The 26590-nt window shown below is 39.8% G+C and overlaps 1 protein-coding gene across 1 annotated transcript in view; it reads left to right on the top strand.

The window, feature by feature from the left end:
- Positions 1-26590, top strand: part of CCDC93 (coiled-coil domain containing 93) — a gene marked incomplete in the record, with an annotated part of 1282969 nt that overhangs the window by 1012438 nt on the left and 243941 nt on the right. The window contains 1 exon segment of the mRNA XM_044074979.1: positions 5516-5598. Within this exon segment, the coding sequence (XP_043930914.1) occupies positions 5516-5598 (83 nt within the window).

Here is a 26590-nt window from a genome sequence, read left to right as displayed (position 1 = left end):
ATTTTTGTAGAAAGGTACATAGAACAGCAGATGTGAAGAAATATGTCTCCTTAATATGTCCATTAATAGAGTTCTGGTTTCCTTTAACTGAAAAAAAAAAAGGAAATCCAAACTGAAAAGTATGTTACAATAATTCTGTGACATACTCGCATATGGGAATAGACTGCGGTGGTGGTGCTGTGGTAGTGTTGTCGCCTCAGAGTTAGACGTTGCCCATTCGATTCTCAGTTAGAGCGTCTTCTGTGTGGCGACATGCGTGAATGGGTGTTCCTTTGTTGAAGGTTGTGCGTTAGGCCCGGCAAGCCAGCACGTAAAAATATGCTGCCAATCATTAGCGGACCGGAGTTCTGCTGTGGTGACCCCTAACCGGGAAAAGCCGAAAGACACAAACAAACTTGCATATGGGAATAGGCTTAAAAGTGTGGACTTGTGTTTTGCAATGTATTGGCATAAGCGATTCAGATTTTCATGTCATGAAAGACCCACATATATAGGAACATTCAAGACTAAAAAAAAATAATATAAACGATACTGTTAGACTCAAAAGAGCTGTAGCAGCAAAAAGTATAATGACCAGCTGGTTTCCAGAAAAGATAAAGGACTGGAGTGCATTATGGCAGTCAGTCAAGAATAACGAAAATTTGTAAAAATTTTAGAGGCCTTTCTGTGATCATGTCATCAGTCAACATTTTGAGAGCTGTGCAAAAGCTTTATAGTGCACTTTAAAAGTGAAATTCTTCTGTTGTGTTTTGTAAACACATTTAGTCACAAGGCCTTCACATAGCTGAGAATAGCACAGTTCAATTTGGTTCACATTGTCCGTACTGCTGTAGTAGCTGGAAGCACACCCAATGAGCCTGCAGTGCATATGCTGTCTTCTGTCTGGTTGTAGAAGTAATTACATTCTGTCTTACACCAGTCCATGGAATAAGTTGTCCCAAAGCATACCCTTCCTTATATGTCCTTCTTTTATGTGATGCTCATAGACATGCCTTCATTTGTAGCACACACAGAAGAGTACTGTCAAATAAACTCTGAGACTTTAACCCAGAGGATTCTCCCTTTTCCCCTTCTCCATGCCACTCTAAAAAGGTTTCAGTCTCCATATTCTCTGCATGTTCAACTTTCACCATTCTGTTCAGATCATACCTCTCAACCTGCGGACATTAAAAATAGATGCAGAGCCTTGTTTGAGGTGTGTGGCTAGGCTAGTAAGGCCCCTAGTCTGAGTAATATCTGTGTGCCACTCCAAGTGGTCGTCTAATAGATAATATACTGTCTTCCTGTTTGGGCCAGAACATAAGCGTTAGGAGAATTCTTAAAAGTACCAGTGTACTCTTCTCTTATCAGACCCATCATTGAATATCCTTTGGTATGTATTAATTGAAACATAACTCTCAATAAGAAAGGCTGCAATGATAACTTACCAAGAAAAGGATTTAGACCCTACAAGTGTCCTAATAGAATGTCACTACTCTCCTTATAGTTAACAGCCTACAGACTGCTCCAAGGTATTTTTTGAGCCACGAAAGAACCAAACCTATTTGAACTCCTGTTTCTTTGTTGGCTCTACAAACACCTGCCCTGGGTATTCAAATCTACACCAGCAAATAAACAAGACTCACTGGAGGGATAGGTTCCTAACTCAACATGTTCCAGGCCTGTGGAATAAGTTAACATTTTAGGTTTTAAAAAAGTACCTTTAAGGCTAGTCCTGATGGTTGTATGGTTAGAGACAAGTTTACAACAATGTTGTCATGTAAAACCCTGCTAGATTTGGGAGGTGAGCACTATTAAGTGTTTGTAAAGGGAGGCATGAACTTAAGTCTGTTTACGTAAATAAAGGTGTATATGGCTATGATCCTGCTGATCACTTGTCAGGTCTTGTTCCAACGTTCCTGTAACACAATCCTGAAACTACTGTAGATGTAAAACTCACTACACTAAAGTGCTCCTGCTATTTAATGTGGATTGGAAGATTCTCAGTTTTCAGTCTGACACAGTCTGACACAGACAGAAAGAGGCAGAGGAAAATAATTTTCTTGGGTGGCAAAAGCCAGGGTACCTTTTTGTCTAGGCTTATATAGGCCCTAGGGCCAATAGCCTAGTACCAACGTATGAACCTGTGAACCCCTGCTATGGCCTTATTTGTTGAGAGGCATTTTCCCCTGACTGTTTCTTGTTTTAGGTACAGGAACTGATAGCATACAAAGTCAGATTTTTTTTCTCCTAATAATATATCCTCATGGTCTTTTTCAAATGTGCTGATGCCTTGGGCCAGTCCGGTGGCCTAGAAGGATAAAGCCCTGATTATGGACCAGGCAGAGCGGCAGGGGAGGATGGGTGTGCCCATCCTGGGTGGAAGGGTGATTGTCAATGATGGTATCCAAGGGGACATGTGGTCCAGATAGTGGACTTGCCCTCTGAAGTAATCAACATGTGTGGGATTTGGGGAAAAGGGGGGTGGGTAGGACATGTAAAATAACCCCCCAGACTGAAGCACAAATGGTCGGGTCCACTGGACACCCATAGGATACACATCCAGCCTCTGCAATATCAAAGCAAGTCTGGGGGGTGTAGGAGGATAGCAGGTAGACTCTGCATGAGCGTGGGTCACTGGGGAGCTGGGCTGGTATGATGATGATGTCCAAGGAGACCAAAAATGTGCTGATGTCTTCAATGGTAGAATATCCAACTGAAAGGAAATGATGAAAAAGGCTTTTCATAAGGAGTGAGTGATGTAGTCTTGTGGTGTCATTTTCCATTACGGTCACAAGTGCATGGCTGGTTGGTTGAACTGTACATCACTGTTGCAAAGGGCAGACTAAGCTTCTGGCATTCTTTCCCAAAGCAAAATATACTAACTCAGAAGCAGCTTTACCTCAAATCAAATATTTTGTTCGAAGTTGTGCAGTTCAGGACAGGATACTTTTGGTGTTTGGTCACTTGGCACAGAACTTGACATTTTTGATCTTTCATTACAATGGACTTTGTATAAAATATTTGCTTCAGAATGAAAGTGAAGTTAAAAATCACAATTGTTGGGGAATATCATGGAAGCACTCAATTCTGAATGTAGGTTATCAAGCCATGACATTGGCTGTTTTCCTTCGTCTGAACTAAGCTGAGGGCTGAGCTATTCCCATTACAGTTCAGAAGTGTTATTTTTCCCACAAAACTTTTCTTTCTGTGGTATAGTATGATCATCATAGGTCTTTTCCATGACATTTTTTACACGTTTATCAGACTGCTCTTCTGAATCTGCCAGTTTTTGTGCTGATCAATCCAGTAGTGAATTCCTGAATTTGCTGAGATGAAGCACTGAATAAAGAATGCAGATCATTTGCAGCTGAGTCTGTCCAGCTGCACAAACTTGAATAAGCTGTTCTGAAGTCTTTTATATCATTGAGGATGAGAAAGAAAGTAACGTGTTACTTTGAACTCCTGTACATCAGATATGGTAGAGTAGATCTGCTATTACATATGCTTAATCTTGTCATTGGTAAAAGAACCATGAGCTAATTAACCCAAGAAGACTTAGGTTGTCATCAAACGGAACACATTCTTGTGAGAGCTTGCACCCACCCCAACCAGTATAAGTAACCTGGAAGTTGCAGTACTTCAGGGCAATATTAAAAGTCATTGCTTTGAGCTCCTTCAAGTGTACAAGCCTGTCTAATTATGCTCTGTAGAAGATTACCATGCTTAAACAAATACCATCAAATACTGTCCGTCATGTCTTTCAAATCATCTCTTGTTAAATAACTGTTGCATGTACTTCCTTATACAACATGGAAGGTATTCTACCAAAAATGTTACTGGGTGCTACTATAGCAAGGGTTGTATAATTTTATTGATTGTGAGTTTTTTGATATTTTGAAATCTGGGTTCTTAAATGACGTTTCACTTTTTTAGTATTGGGATCTTTCATTTTTAAAATGTGACTGAAAGGTAGAGTGATAAAAGCAGACTGTGAAGAATGACACCAGTAGAACCATATGGTCCTCTCAGGAAAGGGAAACTCTTTGAAGGAATAATGAACTGAAACAAAGAATGGAGTAGGAGGAAAGAGAATAGCTAGCTGTCTAGATAAAGAGGTGTCTCAAGTATTTCACCTTTTGCATTTAATGTAAAGGTTCAGTACCCAGTGATGTCTTTTGCAGTAGGGGATGCCAAATAAATATTGTGCTTCAGTAAAGAGTGAAAGGACCTATTTGTTTTCTTAATCGGTTAGGCTGCAAGTCCTTGTACCCGAGGAAGTGATTCGGGTCCTGGCATGGATACAACACAGCAGGCACCTTGCTCGGTGGGATCATATTAAGCCATGAAAGATAGTTATCTTTGTTTTTCTGCAGTAAAATTGGTGCTGGGATGAATTCTGAATTAATTCTGAGCCCTTGATTAAAATGCAGCTACAGTGAATCAGTTCTAGATTGATTAGTGTGGATTTAGTTTTCAGCCTAAAAATGCTTTCATGATGTTTAACTAAACTGTTTCAAAACTGAAGTTTAGTTTCTACAATAGATGTTTATCTTTAGAAGCCATAATTTGGCAAAAGAAATAAAAAATTAGCAACAAATACACTGAAAGAAAATTTCAGTGCACGTTAGATCCTGCTGTTGCAGAAGCTTTGACTTTAAATGAATGTGTGTATTGAAAAATGCAATATCTTACAAGAAGGCTAATATTTTAATTGTATAGACAGATAAACATGATATGCCGCATTACTCCAAACATCCTTTGCTCTTCATACTTGATGGTTCATTAACCTTTGCTAACAAAAGTTAGGGGGATGACTTTTTAGTTGATTTGACTTCTGAGTCCTAGTGAGGAGACAGCTTATAAATCAGTTATGGCTTCCCGAGCTCCAGTAAAAAGTTTAATAAACCAAGCTCTTGTGCTCAACAGACATGTGCTTGCAAATATGCTACCCCCTAGAACTGTAGTTTTCATAACTGATTCATGCATAAGTAAATTACTTTGTTTTGTAGGATCTTAGCATCTGTTGCTGCGTATTCCCAAAGCCTGCATTAAAGTTTTAAACTACACTTTTTAATAAAAGGATAGCTTTGAGAGTTTTTGGAGAGTAATAGATCAAATTTTAAATACTCTCAGTTCACTACTGTTTTATATTCTAATAGACAATGCTTTTGTATAGTCAGATTTATGCTGGACATTTTAAAGAATTGATAAAACACCACTGGCATGTTTAGGGGTCTCTGTCCATTTTCTGCCGACCAAAGAAATTATAAGTGAAGTACAACTAATGTTTAGCACTGTGTTAATGTTTGTATTCCAAGTCTGTCACAGGATTCATTTACAGCAAGTTAAATCAGAAGGTCCAGTACGAGTTATGTCACCTTATCAATCAGTGCAGTAATTTAGTTTACCTGATTTCATAACACTGGCTTAGTATCTGCATTTAAACAACCTTGGTTTACTTCTGCTAAATTTAAATGATGTGCAAGTCATTTAATTTTTTCCCCTAAACTTTTTATTTATTTTTTCTAATTAGTGTCTGCAACTCACAAAGAGACAAAGCAGTTCTTCACCCTGTACAACACACTAGATGACAAGAAAGTATACCTGGAAAAAGAGGTAAGGAGCAATTTCTATGTTGAGTGTCTCAGACATTTACTGTTTAAAACTGCTAGGAAAAAAGTAATGCAGTTATCAGCTTTCTTCATTGAACATAAGTATTTATTTCTTACACTGACATATTTCTGTGATCTGACTTCGGATTCCTGCTGCATGGATAACCTGAGTTGTCCTGATATCCTTGGATGTGCACAGTTCTGCCCTGGGATCACGTGCCTACAGACCTCACTCATCACAGAGGCGTGCACTGGCCTAGGAGTGTGCAGTCAGCCTCTTTATTACACATATTTGTGTGCCCCTCTCACAGATGAGATCTTGATTGTAATGTTCTTTATAGGAAGGATCCCGTGTTTGGTGTCTAAAGTGCTAAAATCCTCAAAGTGTTCTGTGATCACTAGATTAGAAGCCTAGACCTACAGCAACACTGCCTTTATTGTCCAGAAAGAGAACAATGTGAAGCATTCCCTTAAGTGCCAGTGATCCAACCCAAGCAACCCCCAGAAACAATGAAGTTCAAATCCTGCAGCAGTTTTTTTCTTTAGGTATTTATGTTCCCCTACAATTGAAATTTAAGATGAGGGATTGCTTTTCCATCAAGGTCTAACCTCTTCCCTCTTGTGTTTACAATTATGACATAACGCCTTAGAAAATGTCATCCGTATGTCCATGTGCGACTCAGCTATGCCATAATCCCTTAGAAAATGTCGTCCGTATCTCCATGTGCGACTCAGCTATGCCATAACACCTTAGAAAATGTCGTCCATATCTCCATGTGCGACTCAGCTGTAGCCCTGCAGGAAGGAAACACCCCCTGAAGGTCCACAGTCCCCACCATGGATTTAATGTGGTTTTCCAAGCACTCATCCCTCCCCTCAAATGGACAAACTGATGTGAGCCATTCACTCCCCACCCCCATATCTACCCAGCTTCTCCATTGCCCACGCTTGTAACTGAACTGTTGTCATCTGAATCATAGACAAGGCTGTTTCTGTGTGTGCCTTGCAGAATGGGAATCCTGTATCAGCTTCTTTAAAATGCAGACCATGAAAGGTGCATATATGAGAATGTGTTATTGTTGAACTGATGGTAGAAGAGAAGGAAATCCGTATCCAGATTTTGGTCAAAACGTTATTATGAAGTCTACCACTGAGTTACTTTTGAGTGATGAGTTTGCATTGGACTGTGTGTAGATGTGTCCTTTAACTTCTCTTTGCATTAATGTGCAATTGATACCTTTTCAGACAACTGTTTAACTTTGGTCTGGTTATTCCATATGTGGGATGCATATTTTAGACACTGCCATGCATGTCAGTCTTTTGGAAGGCAGAAGTGAGGTCCAGTGCTATCTGTTCAAGCACTTTTTTTAAAGGGTTTTGGATCTTTACTGTCTCCAGAAGGAGGTAGTGAGGTGTTCATAGTCTACAGAGGTACTGTTGGCACTAATTCTCTCTTGAGAGAGTTTTTGAGGTCAGGAATAGTTACTACATTTAAGAGCCTGCAGGAATAAGCACTGGATTCCTTCCGGCTGTAGCATCTAGTCAAAGTGAACTTTATTGTCATTCAGACCACACAACAGTGCAACTGAATGAAGTTGTGTTACTTTGAACTTAATGTGTATACAACATATACTGACATTAATACAACAGTAACAGATACACTAACACTAATCCAACAATAACAACAGTAGGACATTTATGAAGTGCGATGACAAGTACAATGACATACACAAAGACTATTCCACTTGCATGTCTTCGTCAGTACCTAAAATATTGCACAGAATGCTAACTTGCCATACTGCACAGAATGTTGGCATCGTTAATATTGCACATAAGGTATAAGATTGTACTTTCATAGAGTTATTGCATATGTTTGTGAATAACTTCAACATTGTAACTCCAGACCTCGATGACCAGCATGGTGTGTGTTATTACTGGAGTTCAGAAGTCTGATGGCTTTTGGAAAAAAGCTTTTGTTAAATTTGGTGGTTTTGCATTGCAAGCCATGGTATCTCTTGCCTGAAGACAAACACGAGAACAGACCATGGGCAGGGTGAATGCAGTCTTTGACTATTTTCATGGCTCTGCTGAGGCACCGAGAAAACTGCAAGTCTTGGATAGATGGGAACGTTGACCTGATAATTCTCTCCGCCACTTTCACCATCCTTTGGAGTGATTTGTGATCTGAAACCGTGCAGTTTCCATACCACACCAAGAGATTACTAGTCAGGATGCTTTCAATGGTATCCCTGTAGAAGTTTGTGAGAACTGAAGGTGGTAGTTTTGCTGTCCTCAACCTTCATCGAAGGTGTAGATGCTGTTGCACCTTTTTGACAATGTGATTAGTGTTTATTGACCAAGACAAGTCTTCAGAGATATGCACCCCCAGGAACTTGGTGCTCTTTACCCTTTCCACTGTATCTCTTTTGACTGTGAGTGGAGAATGTCTCTTCCTGAAGTCTACTAGTATCTCCTTTGTTTTATTCACATTGACTGGTGTGACAACAACAACCTGGCTCTCAGTCAGTTTGTTCACCTCTCTGTAGGCTTTTCCGTCACCATTGCTGATGAGCCCCACCACTGTAGTATCATCCGCAAACTTAATAATGTGATTTGTGTTGTAATACAAATACTCCATTTTTTATTACAGTTTTTAATGTGCCCAGTAGTAAGGATAAAGAAAATCAGCCCAGTAGACAACAAATGCATCTTCACAGGGGCAACCCAGAAGAAAGGTCTGTTCATGGTCTTCGTGATGGTGTAACAGTGGGCAAATGGAGCCTGTGGGACTCAAACCCAGTTAATAGGACATAGTCTTAAAGATTTTTCACCAAACTGCAGGTTGCCAGTGAATTTGTTTTAAATGTTGCTCCTTGAGTCACCTGCAGGTTAATAAATAAAATGAGCAATACAGTCTGGAAAAGTATGAGGATGGCTTGGCAGCTGCCTTCTTATAACCATCTGGAAAACGGAGAAAGGGGTTGTGTTTTCCCTTCTAAGGTGTTTACTTTGTAGGTAATGGGACTGAGTTACCTGTTATGGTACTCTCAGGTAAATGATTTGAAGACTAGTTTTAGAAGTATCTTTGGTTTTAGCAGATGCTCCTGGCAAAACTCCTAGGTTCATCCATTCAGTGCTGTCTGGTCACATCCAACTCCTGCAGTGACCCCATGAACATTTTCTTCTATCTAAAGAGTTAACCAGATAAGCAGAGAAAAGAAGTTGATTGCTAGGCCCTGGTATATCACACATACTCACTCACTCACTCTCTCTCTCTCACACTCGCTCACTCACTCTCACACTCGCTCACTCACTCTCACACTCGCTCACTCACTCTCACACTCGCTCACTCACTCTCACACTCGCTCACTCACTCTCACACTCGCTCACTCTCACACTCGCTCACTCTCACACTCGCTCACTCTCACACTCGCTCACTCACTCTCACACTCGCTCACTCACTCTCACACTCACTCACTCTCACACTCACTCACTCACTCTCACACTCCCATAGTGATGGACAGTTTAGAGTCACTAGTGTACCTACCGCATGTATTTGGAATGTGAGAGAAAACCCATGCAAACACAGGGAGGACATGCAGGTTCTACCACAGCCAGCAACTGAACTGAAGAGCCTCTTGCTGTGAGATTAGCTTCCCGCTTTTGATTCATAAAAACACCTGGTTTCTGTTACTAAATTATGTATAATTATTAATGTCTTGTCTAAACATGGGCTAAACTCTTGGCTAGGCTTATAAGGGCCTCAGGACCAATAGCCTAGTAACTTCCTATGGTCCTATGAATTTATTAAGTTATAAATCAGTAGCCATAGGAACCTGGGTAGGTGTTTTCCCTACCGAGACATCCACCACCTCTAAAAAAAAAAAAAAAAAAAAAAACAGCTGCATGTGGATAATCTTTCCTCCACATCTACTATTTATCAGCAGAGATTTTGGTGCTCGCTCGCCATGCTATAGCATATGAGCATCCCTGTACACTTCTTGCCCTCCGCCATTTCCATCATAGTTTTTGTCTAAAAGAAAATGTGTAAGTGAAGAAATACTAGAGAACTGAGGTAGTGATACCATTGCATCTTTAATGACACCACCATAAAGGGAGAATCTTTTTCTGTCCATAACTCTAAAACACCAAATTACTTCTGAGGGACACAGATAGCTTTGCAGGGTCAAGTGCCACTGCTTTGGGTAGTATTTATTTATTTCTCACAAACAATAGTGCTGCTTTTTACACTTATGCTTGTTTTCTTGCTGAGCTGGCAATAAACCTTTGGATCCTAAGATTTATTTTATTTATTTTATTTTACAATTTTTAACCGGGAGAGTCCGAATGGATACAGGTCCATTTTCAGCAGAGGCCCAGGGAGAAAAGCTCCAAATGTACGTAAGTGTAAATACAGTGTAATTATTACAGTGAATTATCACAAAATTGAAATTTGTTTAACGATATATACACACAGGTACATCTTTTTCTCACATACACACAGGAAAGGTTGGAAGTTAGTAGCTGAGAAAGAAAGAATTAGATATTTCATCTTAAAAAATTGGAAACCTACATTAAGGTGGTTAACATACATGGTATCATCTTAACTTTAAATCTTTCAGTAGGTGAGAGGTGCACAAAATTCTAAACAGTTAGAGGATCAGAGTTTTATTCTTGTAATGAGGTTCTCATTTATAGATTATGTTTGAGTGGGGGTTAGTCCGGGTGTGTACAGAGACAAAGCCAATGCATTTTTAGGTATTTCCTAAGGGATATTTTGAATTGGGATAAGGAGGGGTCAGTGGTGAGTTCAGCAGGATGTTTGCTGAGTAAGAGCTTGTTCCTGGTACCACAGTTCTGCATGGCCACTGCCAAGTAAAGCTATATTTTTGACCCTAGTATTCATTGCAAACCTACACATGAGGAAAATAAGTGATGCAAATAAGAGATCACCCCAGACTCCATGTCAACAGAAGGAATGGGGAAGCCCATTTTTTTTCTTTCCTTTGCATCCATCATAAAGAGCCTATCTTCCCATCCCCAAGAATGAAGAGTTACCCCCTCAAAGACCCCTGTCATTATTCCCACACCACCCATTTCTGTACAGCTGATTCTGTTCAGTACTTGAAGTAGGCTTGTGTCCTAAGCATGCACCATGAATGATGTAAGTAACCAAAACATCACATTCCCTCAGTTTGACTTGCCTCAGCTAAAGCACTTCTTCCCCAAAGGCCGGCTTATGGTATCCTGAGAACCTTTTATGTTTACACTGTAAATTACGTACCTCTACTCCTACCTGAACAGGTGCTCCCCTTCAAATTTAAGCCGACATGTTATACTAAAGCCTCCTCTGTGTATATATATTTAGAAAGGGGACGAGGAAGAAAAAAGAAAGTAGTCTGTCCATTAAAATGGCTGTAACACTCCCTTGGTGGTTTTTAAGGTAATAACTGTGTCTTCTCCCTCATTTATTCTGTATTTCCCATTATTTTAACTCCTCAGATTTGTTTCCTCATAGTTGCTCCTTCACTTATCTCAGGCCAGTGTAGCTTTATTGCCCAAGCACCAGAGGTCATTTATTTATGCAGGAAAAACCATGAAACCATGAAAAAATGAAAAACCACGAAAAACTGGAACACAACAACACTTTATTCCGGTACCTCGGCGAAATGCCTTCAAAGGAATAAGTTACAATCACAGGTTCCATCTATTTATACTATGCAAATTTGGCACTTTAAAACCCAGGGGTATGAATTTGGAGGTTAATCTCACAATTTAATAATATTTAATGTTTTTTACTGTTCTAAAGTGTTAGTTGCAATATTTTGTCTATTTTACAAATATTCAAAATTTTCATATACATATTCATTTGTATTTAGATGCAATTGTTATACATATTTCATTGGAAAGGTCTCTTTAATTTAATTTATTTATGTAAATTGTGATAATTTTCTTTAATTAATTATGCTAATTGATTAATTACTTTTTGCATAGTATAAATAGATGGAACCTGTGATTGTAACTTATTCCTTTGAAGGCATTTCGCCGAGGTACCGGAATAAAGTGCTGTTGTGTTCCAGTTTTTCGTGGTCATTTATTTATGGCAGGTGCCTTTCAGTCATCAGGGAGTTAGTGTCAAGTGCCTAGTGCAACAATAATTAGTTATGCATCACAGTACATGTCACAGATCATCTTCTTTTAGTAGAATCCCAAAGCTTTATACACTAATCTGTCTCTTAACTTTGCATATATTAAAACATTGTCCTAAAGGTAAATGCTTGACAGTTTAGTATCTTACCTCCACCATACATTAGATGTTCTTCATGTTTCACTGTTGCAGTCATTACATTTGGGTTATCTGCTTGCAGTAGCCCTCAATCGGCCTGAATAACAAAGTCTTGGGTCCTACGTCGGTTGCTGTCTCTTCTTCCGTGACGTCAGGCTGTCGGGTATAAAACATGCAGCCGACGTCATTATATCAGTCTTTCTTGCAGTGCGGTGCCCGAAGTAGAAGCAGTTCGCAAGTGCCAGTCGGCCGACTCCTGAAATTTTCGTTTTCGAGTTTCACAACCGAAGTCTAAAACTAAAAGCTATGTACCCTGTTGGGGAAACTTTTTCTTGCTCTAAACCGATGTCAGTAAAAGTAAATAATTGCATTTCTTGTGGAAAGCAAATACCTCATAAAGATTTTCATTCGTATTGTAATCCTTGCCTAGGCCCTGGCCACGATGTACCTCGCTGTCTGTTTTGTGCCTTACTTAAACCACAAACTATCCGTCGTCAGTATATTTGCGCTTCTAATTTTTTGGTGCTCTTTTCAATTATCCTAATATGTCTTCGGTAAGCCATCCGACTACCGACATTCCGAAAAAAACGCAAAGATAAAGACAGAGACAGGCTGCCCAGTTCGCCGGTACTCAGTGAGGCGCTTTCGCAGCCCCTGATACCCGCTACTTCAGATTCGCAGTCCTCTACTGAGACCCATTCAGAGTCCGGTATGCCGCGAGATGCTTCAACTGTGGAACCTGCGGATGTCTCTACCTTGGATGGGTCCGGAGCCACTGTGCAGGCACCGGCTTCTGAGGGTGTATTCAGGCCTACTGACTTGCATATTAAACCAGCGCCATCTTCTTCTTCAAGGCCTAAAACCCGCACCATGCCTAGAAAACTGACGCCCAGACCGCATGGTCAGGCCTCTATGCCTAAAGAACAAATTATAAGAATGACTGAAGACCTTATTACTTTAATCAGGGGAAGCCAACCTTCCCCCTCTAAGAGACCTAGGACTGAGCTTGCTTATGATACTTCTGACCAGGATTCTGAAATTTCTGTTTCCTCTGATGACCAGGATTTACCCTTATCTACCTATGAGGATTCTGATGCTGAGGACTCTATTCCCTCTGCTTCCCCCCCAGAGGATTTCTCTCTTGATGAAACCTTGCATACTCTCAGGGAGCTTTTCTGTTGGGAAAGTCAGGATTTCTCTAATTCTAAAAAGAGGCTTAGGGATTTCTTACTCCTGTCTCAGCACAGGCCTTTAGCTATACCTCCTGTACTAGACATTGTTGATGATGCCTTTTCAGAATCTAGCATGGCTCCTGACTCTTTACCTCCTGCTTTCAGAAAACCTGATAGATATTACAGGGTTCCTGACTCTCACAAGTTCCTTTTCAAAAATCCTACTGCGGATCTTGAAACCATTTCACAGGGACCCAAGGACATTAAAGCTACTACTGCCAAAAATCCTACCCCCTCTGATAGAGACTCCAGGGCGCTGGATAGATGGGGTAAGAAGGTATACACTTCTGCAACTTTGGCCATTAGGGCCTTGAATTGCCAGTTTCATATTTTAAAGTATCAGCTGCATATTATTGGATTGCTTAAACAGAAAATGATGTTGATTCCTGATTGCGTTGAAAATAAGGATTTACAGGATTTTATGCATTCTGCAGAACAAGTTGGTAAACATACATTGCAATGTGGTTTTGATTCACTAGAGGCATCTTGCAGGGCTGTGGTAACTGGGTCTGTACTTAGAAGGCATGCTTGGCTTAAGGAGCAATCCTTGCCAGATCATGTTAAAGCAAAATTACTGGATGCTCCCTTAAATCAGGGCCACCTGCTTGGCAACAAGGCAGAATAAGTTCTTTAAAAGATGGAGGAAAAAGCTAAATCTATGCAAATTGTTAAAGGCTTTTTACAAGTACAACCTCCAAGATTTAGTAGACATTGGCCTTCTAAGAATTGGTCCTTTCCTGCCTCTTCCAGGCCTTCAGTCCAAACCCAGATCCAGCAGAGCACCCAGGCTTCAGTCCCAGGGGACGCTCAGGACTAATCAGTGGGGGGCCTCCACTTCCAAATTTGGGAGTAATAAAACTCTCGTAGAAAACACTGTTGGCCAGCAGATACGTGAACGGAGCGAAAGTAATAAAACACTCAAAAATTACTGAAAATACATATCTTTAATTATCAGACCGTTTCTGCAATAAAATGCCTTCTTCAGTGATACAAAGCAAAAAAACAGATGCAATACTTCATGAATATTTATAAGTATGCCCAACCAATAAAAATCACAATCCTGCCACTGTGAAAAGTGGTAGGTTCCCACACCCAAAATTTCAATACCAAGTGTAAAATAATGATAAACATGATCTCAAATAAAAGATTTGTTGTGGCACCATGAATTCATAAAATAAACAAGAACAATTAGAATCATTAATCTGTAGATGGTAATGTGTACAGGAAAAAAATATATATTTGTATATCTCGAAGAGATAAAAAAGTTGTGTAATAATCCACTAGACTAACCATATGCGCATAATTAGAATCAAATGAATACAGAAATTACTACTTCTAAAAAAGTAACCCAAGTAGTATTGACCTGATGAACTAACCAGTACCTGATGGGCATAATAAATCATAATAAGTAAGTATATAGATACCATAAACATGAGCGTTCACCATAAAAAATTGTGGTTACTAATGATAAGCATGTAGTTCCTGATAAGAAGACATCGGATAAGGTATCCACTGGAACCTGAAATACATAAATATAAGAATAAATTGTTGTAAAGAATCATGTAACAACAACAATGAATGATATATAGCATATAATATAAATGGCCATTCAAACCTGGTGGGAAGAGAGCTCCCAATGTAGTAATCCAATACTTTTCTTTATGATTTAGGATGCTGTGCCATCCTTGAGGATTATTTCGATCACCTATGATCCTGTCAATAATCATGAATGTAAATTGAGCCTGTGGATGCTTCAAAGTGTGAAGAAAAAGGGCATTGTACTCTTTTTTATTCTTGATGTCACTTCTATGTTCATTGATGCGTGTTCTATGTGGTCTGGACGTTTGACCAACAGAGAAGGCCGAACAATGACAAGTGGCTAAATATATCACCCAGCTGCTACTGCAGTTCCCAAATATTTTGCAGTCATACACTTAACTTGCATTCTGACTAGTGAATTGTTTAAATTTGCGAATCTGTTTACAAGACCCACAGTGACCACAGGGAAAAGTTCCCACCAATTCATCCCCAAACATAGTTAATTGTCTATAAATTGCCCCCCCCCCCCCCGCTTTCCTTATGTTTGAAGTGACTGAACAGTGAACCTAATGTTTTTCCTCTTCTATAGCTAAACTGACACTGAGATCCCAAAAGTTGTCTCAGCTGGTCATTGGCCAATAAAATCTTCCAGTGTTTGTTTATAATGCTCCTGATTGCATTATGATTTCTACCATAGGTTGTCACAAGCCTTATAGAAGATGTAGTTGAATCCCTGGGCTGTGTCTTATATTGTAGTAACATCTCTCTATTCATATTTGTGGACCAATCCCAAGCCTTAACTATATCTGGTTGTTTATAACCTCTATTGACAAATCTCTGGAACAAATCAAGACTGGCTTTCTCATATTCCATATTTGTGGAATTAATGCGTTTCATCCGCATAAATTGAGACTTGGGTATGTTGCGGATGGTGTGGCGTGGATGCATGCTAGAAGCATGTAGTAAGGTATTATATTGGGGATATTTGCGAAAGGTCTTGGTATTCAAAGTATGATCAATGTTCCTAGTAACAGTGACATCCAAAAGTTAATGGATTGTAAATTATATGTAACTGTGAATTCAATTCCCCAAACATTACCATTAAGATATTCCACAAATTCTTGCAGATATGTAGTATCCGCCCTCCACACCATCCAGCAATCATCTAAATATCGACGCCAAATGTCAATTTCTACCAGATATATGTTATGTAATGGTTCATAAATCATGCATTCTTCGAAGAAAGCCATGAAAAGATCGGCATAAATAGGAGCAAAGGAGGCTCCCATTGCCGTACCTTGGAGCTGCCAATAACATTCCCCTTGAAAATAAAAGACGTTTTTGTTTAATGCATGTTCAGTCATACAAATGAGTAGTGTATTAAATCCTGGAGAATATATGGCAGAACAGTCTAACCAATATTGCAGTGCCTGTAGTCTCGCCCAATGTGGAATACTAGTATATAAGGCCTTGACATCTAGTGAACACATGAGCCATGTAGGTTCCAACTGTGTGTCCTGTATGATCTGTAAAAATTGTGTTGTATCTTGTATTCTGCCCCTGACCAAACTCAATAGAGGTTTGAGATGTTGAGTGAGAAACATGGATAGTGGTTCTGTCAAGGAACCAATGCCCGAGACAATAGGTCTACCTGGTGAATTGGAAAGCGATTTGTGAATTTTGGGGAGAAGATACAAAATTTGTTTCTGTGGGTCCTGAACAGTAAGATGCAAAACACTAGTCCTGCTAGTGATGCCTTCCTCCTCAGCTAAATGCAAAAAGGAATCAATCTCCTTTTTAAAAACCAGAGTCGGGTCCATGTCCATATGCATATAGCATTTAGTATCAGAAAGTTGTGATCTGCCCTCACTGAGATAACCACTCATATTCATAACCACCACTGCTCCCCCCTTACCAGCTGGTAAAATTACAATATTGTGATTGTGATGTAATTGTTGTAGGGCTGTTATTTCCGGAGATGACAGATTGTGACCAAGTATTGAATATTCCCTGTGTTCAAAATGTAGATCTCTGAGTACAGATTGCATAAAAATGGAAACATGGGTGGCTGAAAATCAGATTTGAGAAATCTGAATTCAGTAGATCTTTGAGGCTCCCTATCATAAAAAAACAATTTAAGATTGAAGGTACAAATCCAAGTCCTTTATTCAAAAGTTGTTCCTGTTCATCAGACAATGTTACATCAGACAGATTTAAAACATTTCGATATTCAAAATTGGTTATGTTAAGAAGTTCTGTATCAATCCCTCCAGGGAGTTGTGTTTTGTGACTGTGTTTGTGTTTGCGTCCACCTCTATGCCTGGTGCCATTTCTAAAGGGACAGTAATGTTGGGTCTTTTACGATTAGGTGATTCTCGGTGTCCGGTACTATCATTATCAGTAAATGAGGAATCTTCCCCTGATGTGCTTGTATTAGACCTATCTCGAGTTTTTAAAATAGACCTTGGTCTTTTCCTTGTCCTAACTGTTGTGGACCCCTGATCAGCATCCACAAATCTGACAGTCCTTTGTCCCTCAAATGGGCGTCCTCTTTGATAGTCTAAGCTATCCCTATTAAATTTTCTAATTTTCCTTTCCTTGGTTATTGTCTCATGGTTTGTCAGTTCCTTGGATAGTTTGTTAATAGATTGCTGGAATGTTGGAAGGGACTCAAACTTTTTGCATTCCTGACACATTGTTCTACCATCCTGCCATAATATTGAGCCAATATATTAACAAATAACATGGATGCCTTTTGGAGAGCTTCTTTCCATTCCTGATTTAATCTCTGTTCTGGTCTTCCTACTAAGGGTTGTAACCGGACCCTAAGGCCCCTAGGAGCGATATTTTTACTCAAATACGCTTGAAACAGTTTGAGGTGCCAGATGTTAGATCTAAGATTTTTTAAACCCTTAGTTAGGGAATGAAAAGCCAAATCACTGTCTTGGGGTAGTTGTTGTCCAGACTCAGATGGATTACTGCCTGGCGAGGAACCAATACCAAACACACCGATATCCTCCCGATCAGCACGTAGTCCTGAAAGGATCTTGTCTAAATCCATGCTGCTAATATATGGATGGTGTTGTTCAAAGTACAAACAAACCAGAGAGAACAATCAGTGAGGGTCCAAAATTCTAATATCAAATTATATGGATGCTGATCAGGGCACCACAGACTTTTATAATAGGACTTATTGAGAAAATGATAAAAACTGATGAAAATCAAAAACTAGAATAGGTCCCAATATAGCACAATTGTAAATCCTAACTAGTCTGGATGATCAACCAAAAACCTGAAACCTAAATGAAGGTAGTAAGCATTTGGATAATTGAACCTAATGTGGGTTTAAATGCCACACAGTTCTGCATCAATACTATAAATCAATCTTAAACATAAATCAAATAACTGTGAAACGACAAAATTCTACAGCTAGATGATACCCCATATACTAATATATAAACTGAACTACCACAGTACCCCACAGGCCTGATGGAATCCCATGAGGTGATCAACAATCTGATGCTCAGCAAAATTAGGAATGGAAGATACAAATCAACAGTAATATGTACTGAAAAATCACAAGAAATATAGTATAACTGGAAATGTGTGATCTCACCTAAATCAGCCCTAATGGGTTAGTAAATGCTAAAAATAGCATAACAGATTCAACTATACAAATAGGATATTGAAAGAGAAAAAAATCAAAATATTGAAGTGAGAAAACATACGTAAAGTTGAAACAGCCCTCCAGATACCAATGTGGCTTGTACTGGCTAAATATCACTGCTTAAAAGGATGACCAAATCATTGACCAACGTGTGAATGATTCAAATAAGACAGTGCTCAATATTCACTAGAAGTTAATTTCTAACCTGGTGTTATGAAAATAAGGGGCAATTGGTCTAACGTTCATTAACCCTGATCAATAAGATAGCAAGTATTCTCCTTTGCACAGTAAAAAACAGCTGTACCAAAATACATATATGGTAGCAATTATTTAAAGCAAGACAAAAATTGCTAAATCACAATGGATATGTCTAGAAATCACATAAATGTTGTAAACAGAAAATAAGTAGTCCTTATTATGGAACCAGATGTTCGAATATCAGCATTCCCCTAGAGCAGCTGGAACTTGCAGTACCTCATTCGACCCAAAGATGGTGTTCACGTTCTTATTAAGGCAAACACATAGGTCAAATGGTAATCCACCAAAAGAACACCGTCGATGTCCCCAATATACAATTTATGTAATATTAAATCCTGCAAATAAAATGCTGTAAGGCTTCAAACACGAACTATGCCCCCACAATATCTGTATAGTAAAAGGATAGTCATGAGACAGAACAAATCCCTATATTTACTCAATGACTGTTGGAAAACTATTGATAACCCCAAAATACTGTTTATATGATCAAAAATCTTGAAAATAAAATGCTATAAATCTCAAAACACAAAAGGAACACCTACAATGTTCGTATAAAAGAGAAATAGTCGTACAACAATTCCCTATGTTGACTGAACAACGTTAGAACATTGTGACAAATCATTAGACCCAAAAAAATAAGTAATGAAAAATGGAAAAGCAGGACTGTAATCCATATACTGGAACCAGATGTTGAAGTGCAAGAATTCCCCTAGGCCAGAGGAAACATACAGTACCTCATTCGAGCCAAGACTAGTCCAAACAGTGTCCTTATTCTTGTTAAAGCGGACACATAGATCGAGAAGTAATCCACCAAGAAAACACAGTCAATGGCCCCAAAATGCAGTTTCTGTAATAATAATTCCTTAGGAAAGAGTGCTGTTAAACTGCAAACATGAACTGAGCCCCCGCAATATCTGTATAGAAATAAGGTAGTCGCGAAATACAGCCAACCCCGTATTTATTCAACAATCGTTGAAAAGCTGTCAATAGTCCCAATGTGTTGTTGATATGGTAATCAATCTTGAGTATGGAATGCTATGAAGCTGGAGACACAAAAGAAGCGCCTGCAATATCCGAATAAAAGAGAAATAGTCATTAAACAAAACAATTCTCTGTATTGACTCGGCGACCTGTGAAACACTGTGGCAAGTCCGAAAAACCAAAAAAGGTTAAATAAAACACTGTTCTTGTTGGATCCCGACACATAAAAAGCTCAATCACATAAGGCATCCAATATTCCAATTGGGAAATGTTGTAAATAAATTCAACCTGTCACAGAATCCACGCTAAAAGCAATTCAAAAGTCCCAGTAGAGATGAGTCATGCGTAGGCCCAAATGCGAATATACAAGACGCTAACCCAGCTTCATTCATTCCAATAGAAGATAATCCACAGAAATGTGAACCATACTGCCACTCGAAGATGTAAAAAACACAACAAATTTGTGCTAATACTAGGATTTCCAAAACATTGGTGAAAACAGTCAGGGGAAGATTCCCCTTTACAAAAAGTACCGAACACAACCCTACAGCATAGCCGAAAGACTGCAACCAAACACTATGCTATGCTGGGTACTGCGGGAATGAACCATAGAAAACACTGTTGGCCAGCAGATACGTGAACGGAGCGAAAGTAATAAAACACTCAAAAATTACTGAAAATACATATCTTTAATTATCAGACCGTTTCTGCAATAAAATGCCTTCTTCAGTGATACAAAGCAAAAAAACAGATGCAATACTTCATGAATATTTATAAGTATGCCCAACCAATAAAAATCACAATCCTGCCACTGTGAAAAGTGGTAGGTTCCCACACCCAAAATTTCAATACCAAGTGTAAAATGATGATAAACATGATCTCAAATAAAAGATTTGTTGTGGCACCATGAATTCATAAAATAAACAAAACAATTAGAATCATTAATCTGTAGATGGTAATGTGTACAGGAAAAAAATATATATGTGTTCACTAGATGTCAAGGCCTTATATACTAGTATTCCACATTGGGCGGGACTAAAGGCACTACAATACTGGTTAGACCGTTCTGCCATATATTCTCCAGGATTTAAAACACTACTCATTTGTATGACTGAACATGTATTAAACAAAAACATTTTTTATTTTCAAGGGGAATGTTATTGGCAGCTCCAAGGTACGGCAATGGGAGCCTCCTTTGCTCCTATTTATGCCGATCTTTTCATGGCTTTCTTTGAAGAATGCATGATTTATGAACCATTACATAACATATATCTGGTGGAAATTGACATTTGGCATCGATATTTAGATGATTGCTGGATGGTGTGGCGGGCGGATAGTACATATCTGCAAGAATTTGCGGAATATCTTAATGGTAATGTTTGGGGAATTGAATTCACGGTTACATATAATTTACAATCCATTAATTTTTTTGGATGTTACTCTTACTAGGAACATTGATCATACTTTGAATACCAAGACCTTCCGCAAATATCTCCAATATAATACCTTACTACATGCTTCTAGCATGCATCCACGCCACACCATCCGCAACATACCTAAGTCTCAATTTATGCGGATGAAACGCATTAATTCCACAAATATGGAATATGAGAAAGCCAGTCTTGATTTGTTCCAGAGATTTGTCAATAGAGGTTATAAACAACCAGATATTGTTAAGGCTTGGGATTGGTCCACAAATATGAATAGAGAGATGTTACTACAATATAAGACACAGCCCAGGGATTCAACTACATCTTCTATAAGGCTTGTGACAACCTATGGTAGAAATCATAATGCAATCAGGAGCATTATAAACAAACATTGGAAGATTTTAATGGCCAATGACCAGCTGAGACAACTTTTGGGATCTCAGTGTCAGTTTAGCTATAGAAGAGGAAAAACATTAGGTTCACTGTTCAGTCACTTCAAACATAAGGAAAGCGGGGGGGGGGGGGCAATTTATAGACAATTAACTATGTTTGGGGATGAATTGGTGAACTTCCTGTGGTCACTGTGGGTCTTGTAAACAGATTCGCAAATTTAAACAATTCACTAGTCAGAATACAAGTAAAGTGTATGACTGCAAAATATTTGGGAACTGCAGTAGCAGCTGGGTGATATATTTAGCCACTTGTCATTGTTCGGCCTTCTCTGTTGGTCAAACGTCCAGACCACTTAGAACACACGTCAATGAACATAGAAGTGACATCAAGAATAAAAAAGAGCACAATGCCCTTTTTCGTCACACTTTGAAGCATCCACAGGCTCACTTTACATTCATGATTATTGACAGGATCATAGGTGATCGGAATAATCCTCAAGGATGGCACAGCATCCTAAATCATAAAGAAAAGTATTGGATTACTACATTGGGAGCTCTCTTCCCACCAGGTTTGAATGACCATTTATATTATATGCTATATATAATTCATTGTTGTTGTTACATGATTCTTTACAACAATTTATTCTTATATTTATGTATTTCAGGTTCCAGTGGATACCTTATCCGATGTCTTCTTATCAGGAACTACATGCTTATCATTAGTAACCACAATTTTTTATGGTGAACGCACATGTTTATGGTGTCTATATACTTACTTACTTATGATTTATTATGCCCATCAGGTACTGGTTAGTTCATCAGGTCAATAATACTTGGGTTACTTTTTTAGAAGTAGTAATTTCTGTATTAATTTGGTTCTAATTATGTGCATATGGTTAGTCTAGTGGATTATTACACAACTTTTTTATCTCTTCGAGATATACAAATATATATTTTTTCCTGTACACATTACCATCTAAAGATTAATGATTCTAATTGTTCTTGTTTATTTTATGAATTCATGGTGCCACAACAAATCTTTTATTTGAGATCATGTTTATCATTATTTTACACTTGGTATTGAAATTTTAGGTGTGGGAACCTACCACTTTTCACAGTGGCAGGATTGTGATTTTCATTGGTTGGGCATACTTATAAATATTCATGAAGTATTGCATCTGTTTTTTTGCTTTGTATCACTGAAGAAGGCATTTTATTGCCGAAACCGGTCTGATAATTAAAGATATGTATTTTCAGTAATTTTTGAGTGTTTTATTACTTTCGCTCCGTTCACGTATCTACTGGCCAACAGTGTTTTCTATGGTTCATTCCGGCCGTGCAGTACCTACGTGCATAGCATAGTGTTTGATTGCAGTAATAAAACTCCCCCCTATGGTAAACTGTCTCAATAACTTCTTTTTAAAACTTCCAAGCACTTCTCAACTGACTGCTCCTTTGGGGGGAAAGATTGCACTTCATTCAAAGAACTGGGGACTCGTTACCCAGGACAAAAGGGTTTTAAATATAGTGTCCCAATGATACAGATTTCACTTCCACACGTCACCAACTCCAAGCGGTTGGCCGGATCTACCTCCAAAGCAGTGGGCAGAGGCCCAAAAGCAAGTACTCTTTCTCTTAAGCATAGGGGCTATTCAGTTGGTACCAGAAGAGAAAAAGGGACAAGGTTTCTACTCGAGATTGTTCCTGGTACCCAGAAAAGACAATTCATGGCGTCCTATCCTGAACCTGCCTACCCTAAACACCTTTTTGGTGATTCCAAAATTCAAGATGCTGACTTCACCAGTTGCTTCCTATGCTAAGCAAAGATGCCTGATTGGCAACACTAAATTTAAAGGAAGCATACCTGCACATCCCAATCAGGGGATCTTGCAGAAGATACCTATGCTTCAAAGCAGGCTACACGCACTATCAGTTCTCTGCACTGCCCTTTGGCTTATCTACTGCGCCAAGGGTATTCACAAAGTGCCTAGCTCCAGTCACTGCATTTTGCATGCAAAGAAATATTCAAATATACTAATACCTGGACGATTGTCTAATTCAGGCAGAAAAATAGGACATACTTTTGAATCATCTGGCTTTTGTACAGAGGGTGCTAACTTGTCTGGGGTACACCATAAACGAAAAGAAATCACACCTGGTACCTTGTCAACAAATTATATTCCTGGGAGCAAGCTTGAATACAACTTCCCAGATGGCTTTCCTCACGCCAGAGAAACAAATTCACTTGACAGCCTACTTCAAACAAGTGGTCACAAAAACCCTGCTATCTGCAAGGCAAATACTACAAGCCTTGGGGTTCATGGCCTCCCGCATTCTTCTAATTCGATATGCAAAACTGCATATGAGGAAACTACAGTGTTATCTAGAAAGCCTGTGGTGTCAACATTCTCAGGATCTAGAAGCAATGATTCCTATCATTCCTTGTCTATGCCTAGAGTTCCTTTGGTGGACAGAGGCCTGCCACCAAAACAAGGGACTACCATTCACACTACTCCCTGCCGCACAAGCCCTAACAACAGACACATCAGACTATGCATGGGGGGGGGGGTGGCACACCTGGCAGGGAAATGCATTCAGGGCAAATGGAACCCAATTCAAATGCACCTTCACATCAGTCATAAAGAAATGTTAGCTGTACAGAATGCTCTGACAGCCTTCAAGGGCCACATTCTTCCAGGACAATTAATGGTAAAGATGGACAAACACCACTGTTATGTGGTACATAAACAAGCAAGGGGGTACACATTCTTACCCCCTCTGCAGACTAGCCATGGCATTGTGGAACACAGCCTTGAGCTACCAAGTACATCTACAAGCTCAATTCCTGCCAGGAAAACTAAATACATTGGCAGATAGACGAAGCAGAACCCTCGTGGACCCACACGAGTGGAAACTGGAACCAAGGATTTTCAACATGTTGACAGGCAAATGGGGGAGCCCACATATAGACCTGTTTGCCTCCCCCCAGAACTATCAGTTGGAAAAATTATGTGCAACGACTCCCCACAGACAAGCTTGGAAAGTGAATGCTCTGTCCTGCGGTTGGAAAAACCTATCAGTTTATGCCTTTCCTCTTCTGCCTCTGCTCTCAAAAGTACTACTAACGATCAAACAAGACAAACCAAGGATGATTTTGATTGCACCAGCCTGGCCCCACCAACACTGGTACCCCCTCCTGCGCAGTGTGTCACTGTTGGCCCCATGACACCTGCCTCAGACTCCTACCCTGCTGTCTCAGCAGGAGAACCAGGATGTTCTTCATCTCACATTGCTGCAGTCCTTACACTTGGGTAGTCCGCTGTCCTCGGTCGGCCCGAATATCAAAGTATAAGGCTGACGTCGGTCAAGGCGCATTTGACTGACATCAGGACGTCAGGGTACAAATGCGCATGACCGACGTCATATCCTCAGTCTTTTTTGCCGCATGGTCCGATGCAGAAGCAGCATTGCAAGTGCCGGTTGGCGTTCTGAGATTTTTCGATTTCGAAGTTTCAGACCGAGTTCAAAGTTGGCTAAGTACCCGTTGGGAATATTTTAGTTTTTCTTGCCTCAGTGATTTACGGATGTCAGAAAAAGTCAATAATTGCATTTCTTGTGGGAAACAGATACCGCATAGAGATTATCATACTTTGTGTATTCCTTGCTTAGGGCCTGAGCACGACGTTGTTGGCTGTCGCTCTTGTGCTAGATTTAATAAGCGCACTATAAAGAGAAGGTTGGATTGTGCAAGGTTAGTCTTTGGGAAGCGGTGTAATTATAAAATGCCGCCGGATGCTCCAAGAAGCGCAAGGACAAGGCAGTTAAGCCTAGGCTAGAAGAACCGCCTGTGCGGACGCCGGTTCTTTAGAGGTGTCGGTGGAGCCGTGGCTCCACCGGAGGTTTCTTTGTTTTCCCAGGGTGAGACCTTATTATTCCAAGATGTGGCCTCTCAGGAGGCAAGTCAGGCTGAGGGGCTTCTCAGGTTACTATACTCCCTCCCTTCCTAGGGTGGCTAGGCCCTCTCCTTCTGTTTCAAGGCTTCTCCCAGGGGCAGGCCAGGTTTGGCTTCAGTTGGTGTTACCCCTAGCTCTTCAGGTACTGTGCCCAAGAAGCATATGCTTAAAATGGCAGAAGATTTGATTACTTTAATTAGGGTTCTATGCCCCTCCTGATAAGAGGCCTAGGATGGAGCCTGAGCTGGGGGTTTTGAGCAGGCTTCAGATGTTTCAGAGTCTTCGGCTGAAGACTTGCAGGAGTATTCTCCTGTATTCTGATGTGGATGATTCTACTCCTTCTGCTTCTCCTCCTGAGGATTTTTCTTTTTCAGAAACTCTTCATTCCATGAGGGAGCATTTTAAGTGGGAAGGTCAGGACTTCTCTGATTCCAGGAAAAGGCTTAGGGAATTTTTGTTTTACCCCAGCATAGGCCTTTGGCTATACCTCCTGTTTTGGATGTAGTAGAAGATGTTTTACAGAGGCTTCTCTTAATCCTGATTCTTTGCCTCCTGCTCCTGTTAAGCCGGATAGGTATTACAGGGTGCCTGAAGCTCATAAGTATCTTTTAAGAGTCCTAGGGCTGACCCAGAAACTGTTAGTCAGGGGCCTAAAGGTGTTAAGGCTTCTGTTGTTAAGAATCCGGTTCCTGCAGACAAAGAGGCTAGGGCCTTGGATAGATGGGGAAAGAAAGTTTATACTTCTTCCACTCTGGCTATGAGGGCTTTGAATTGCCAGTTTCACATGTTGAAATACCAGAATTATCTCCTTTCACAATTAAAGTCTAAGGTTGATGCTCTGGCGGTAGGTATTGATTGTAAAGAGTTGCAAGATTTAGTGCATGTTTCTGAACAGGTGGGTAAGCATTCTTTGCAATGTGGTTTTGATGCTGTACAGGCCTCGTCTAGGGTGGCTGCCACTGGGTCAGTTCTTCGCAGGCATGCCTGGCTGGGATCAGAATTTGTCTGATCATGTTAAACGAGGATTTTAGATGCTCCTTTACAATCTGACGTGTTGTTTGGTCCTCCTGTTGAGACAGTTTTAAAGAAAATGGAGGACAAGGCTAAGTCTATGCAGACTGTTAAAGATTTTTGCAGGTCCAGCCTCCAAAGTTTAGTAGAAATTGGCCTACTAAGGGGTGGACATATCCTTCTTATGATTCCCAGTCTAGGGGTAGATCTAGACGTGGTAGGGGTAGAGCTCAGGGCTCTTTCAGGC

This window comes from Protopterus annectens, chromosome 6.part0 (assembly GCF_019279795.1).
Source record: "Protopterus annectens isolate FY-2018-M chromosome 6.part0, PAN1.0, whole genome shotgun sequence".
Classification (NCBI taxonomy): domain Eukaryota; kingdom Metazoa; phylum Chordata; order Ceratodontiformes; family Protopteridae; genus Protopterus; species Protopterus annectens.
Note: the sequence above shows the minus strand (reverse complement) of the source record. Positions and strands in the feature narration are given on the sequence as shown.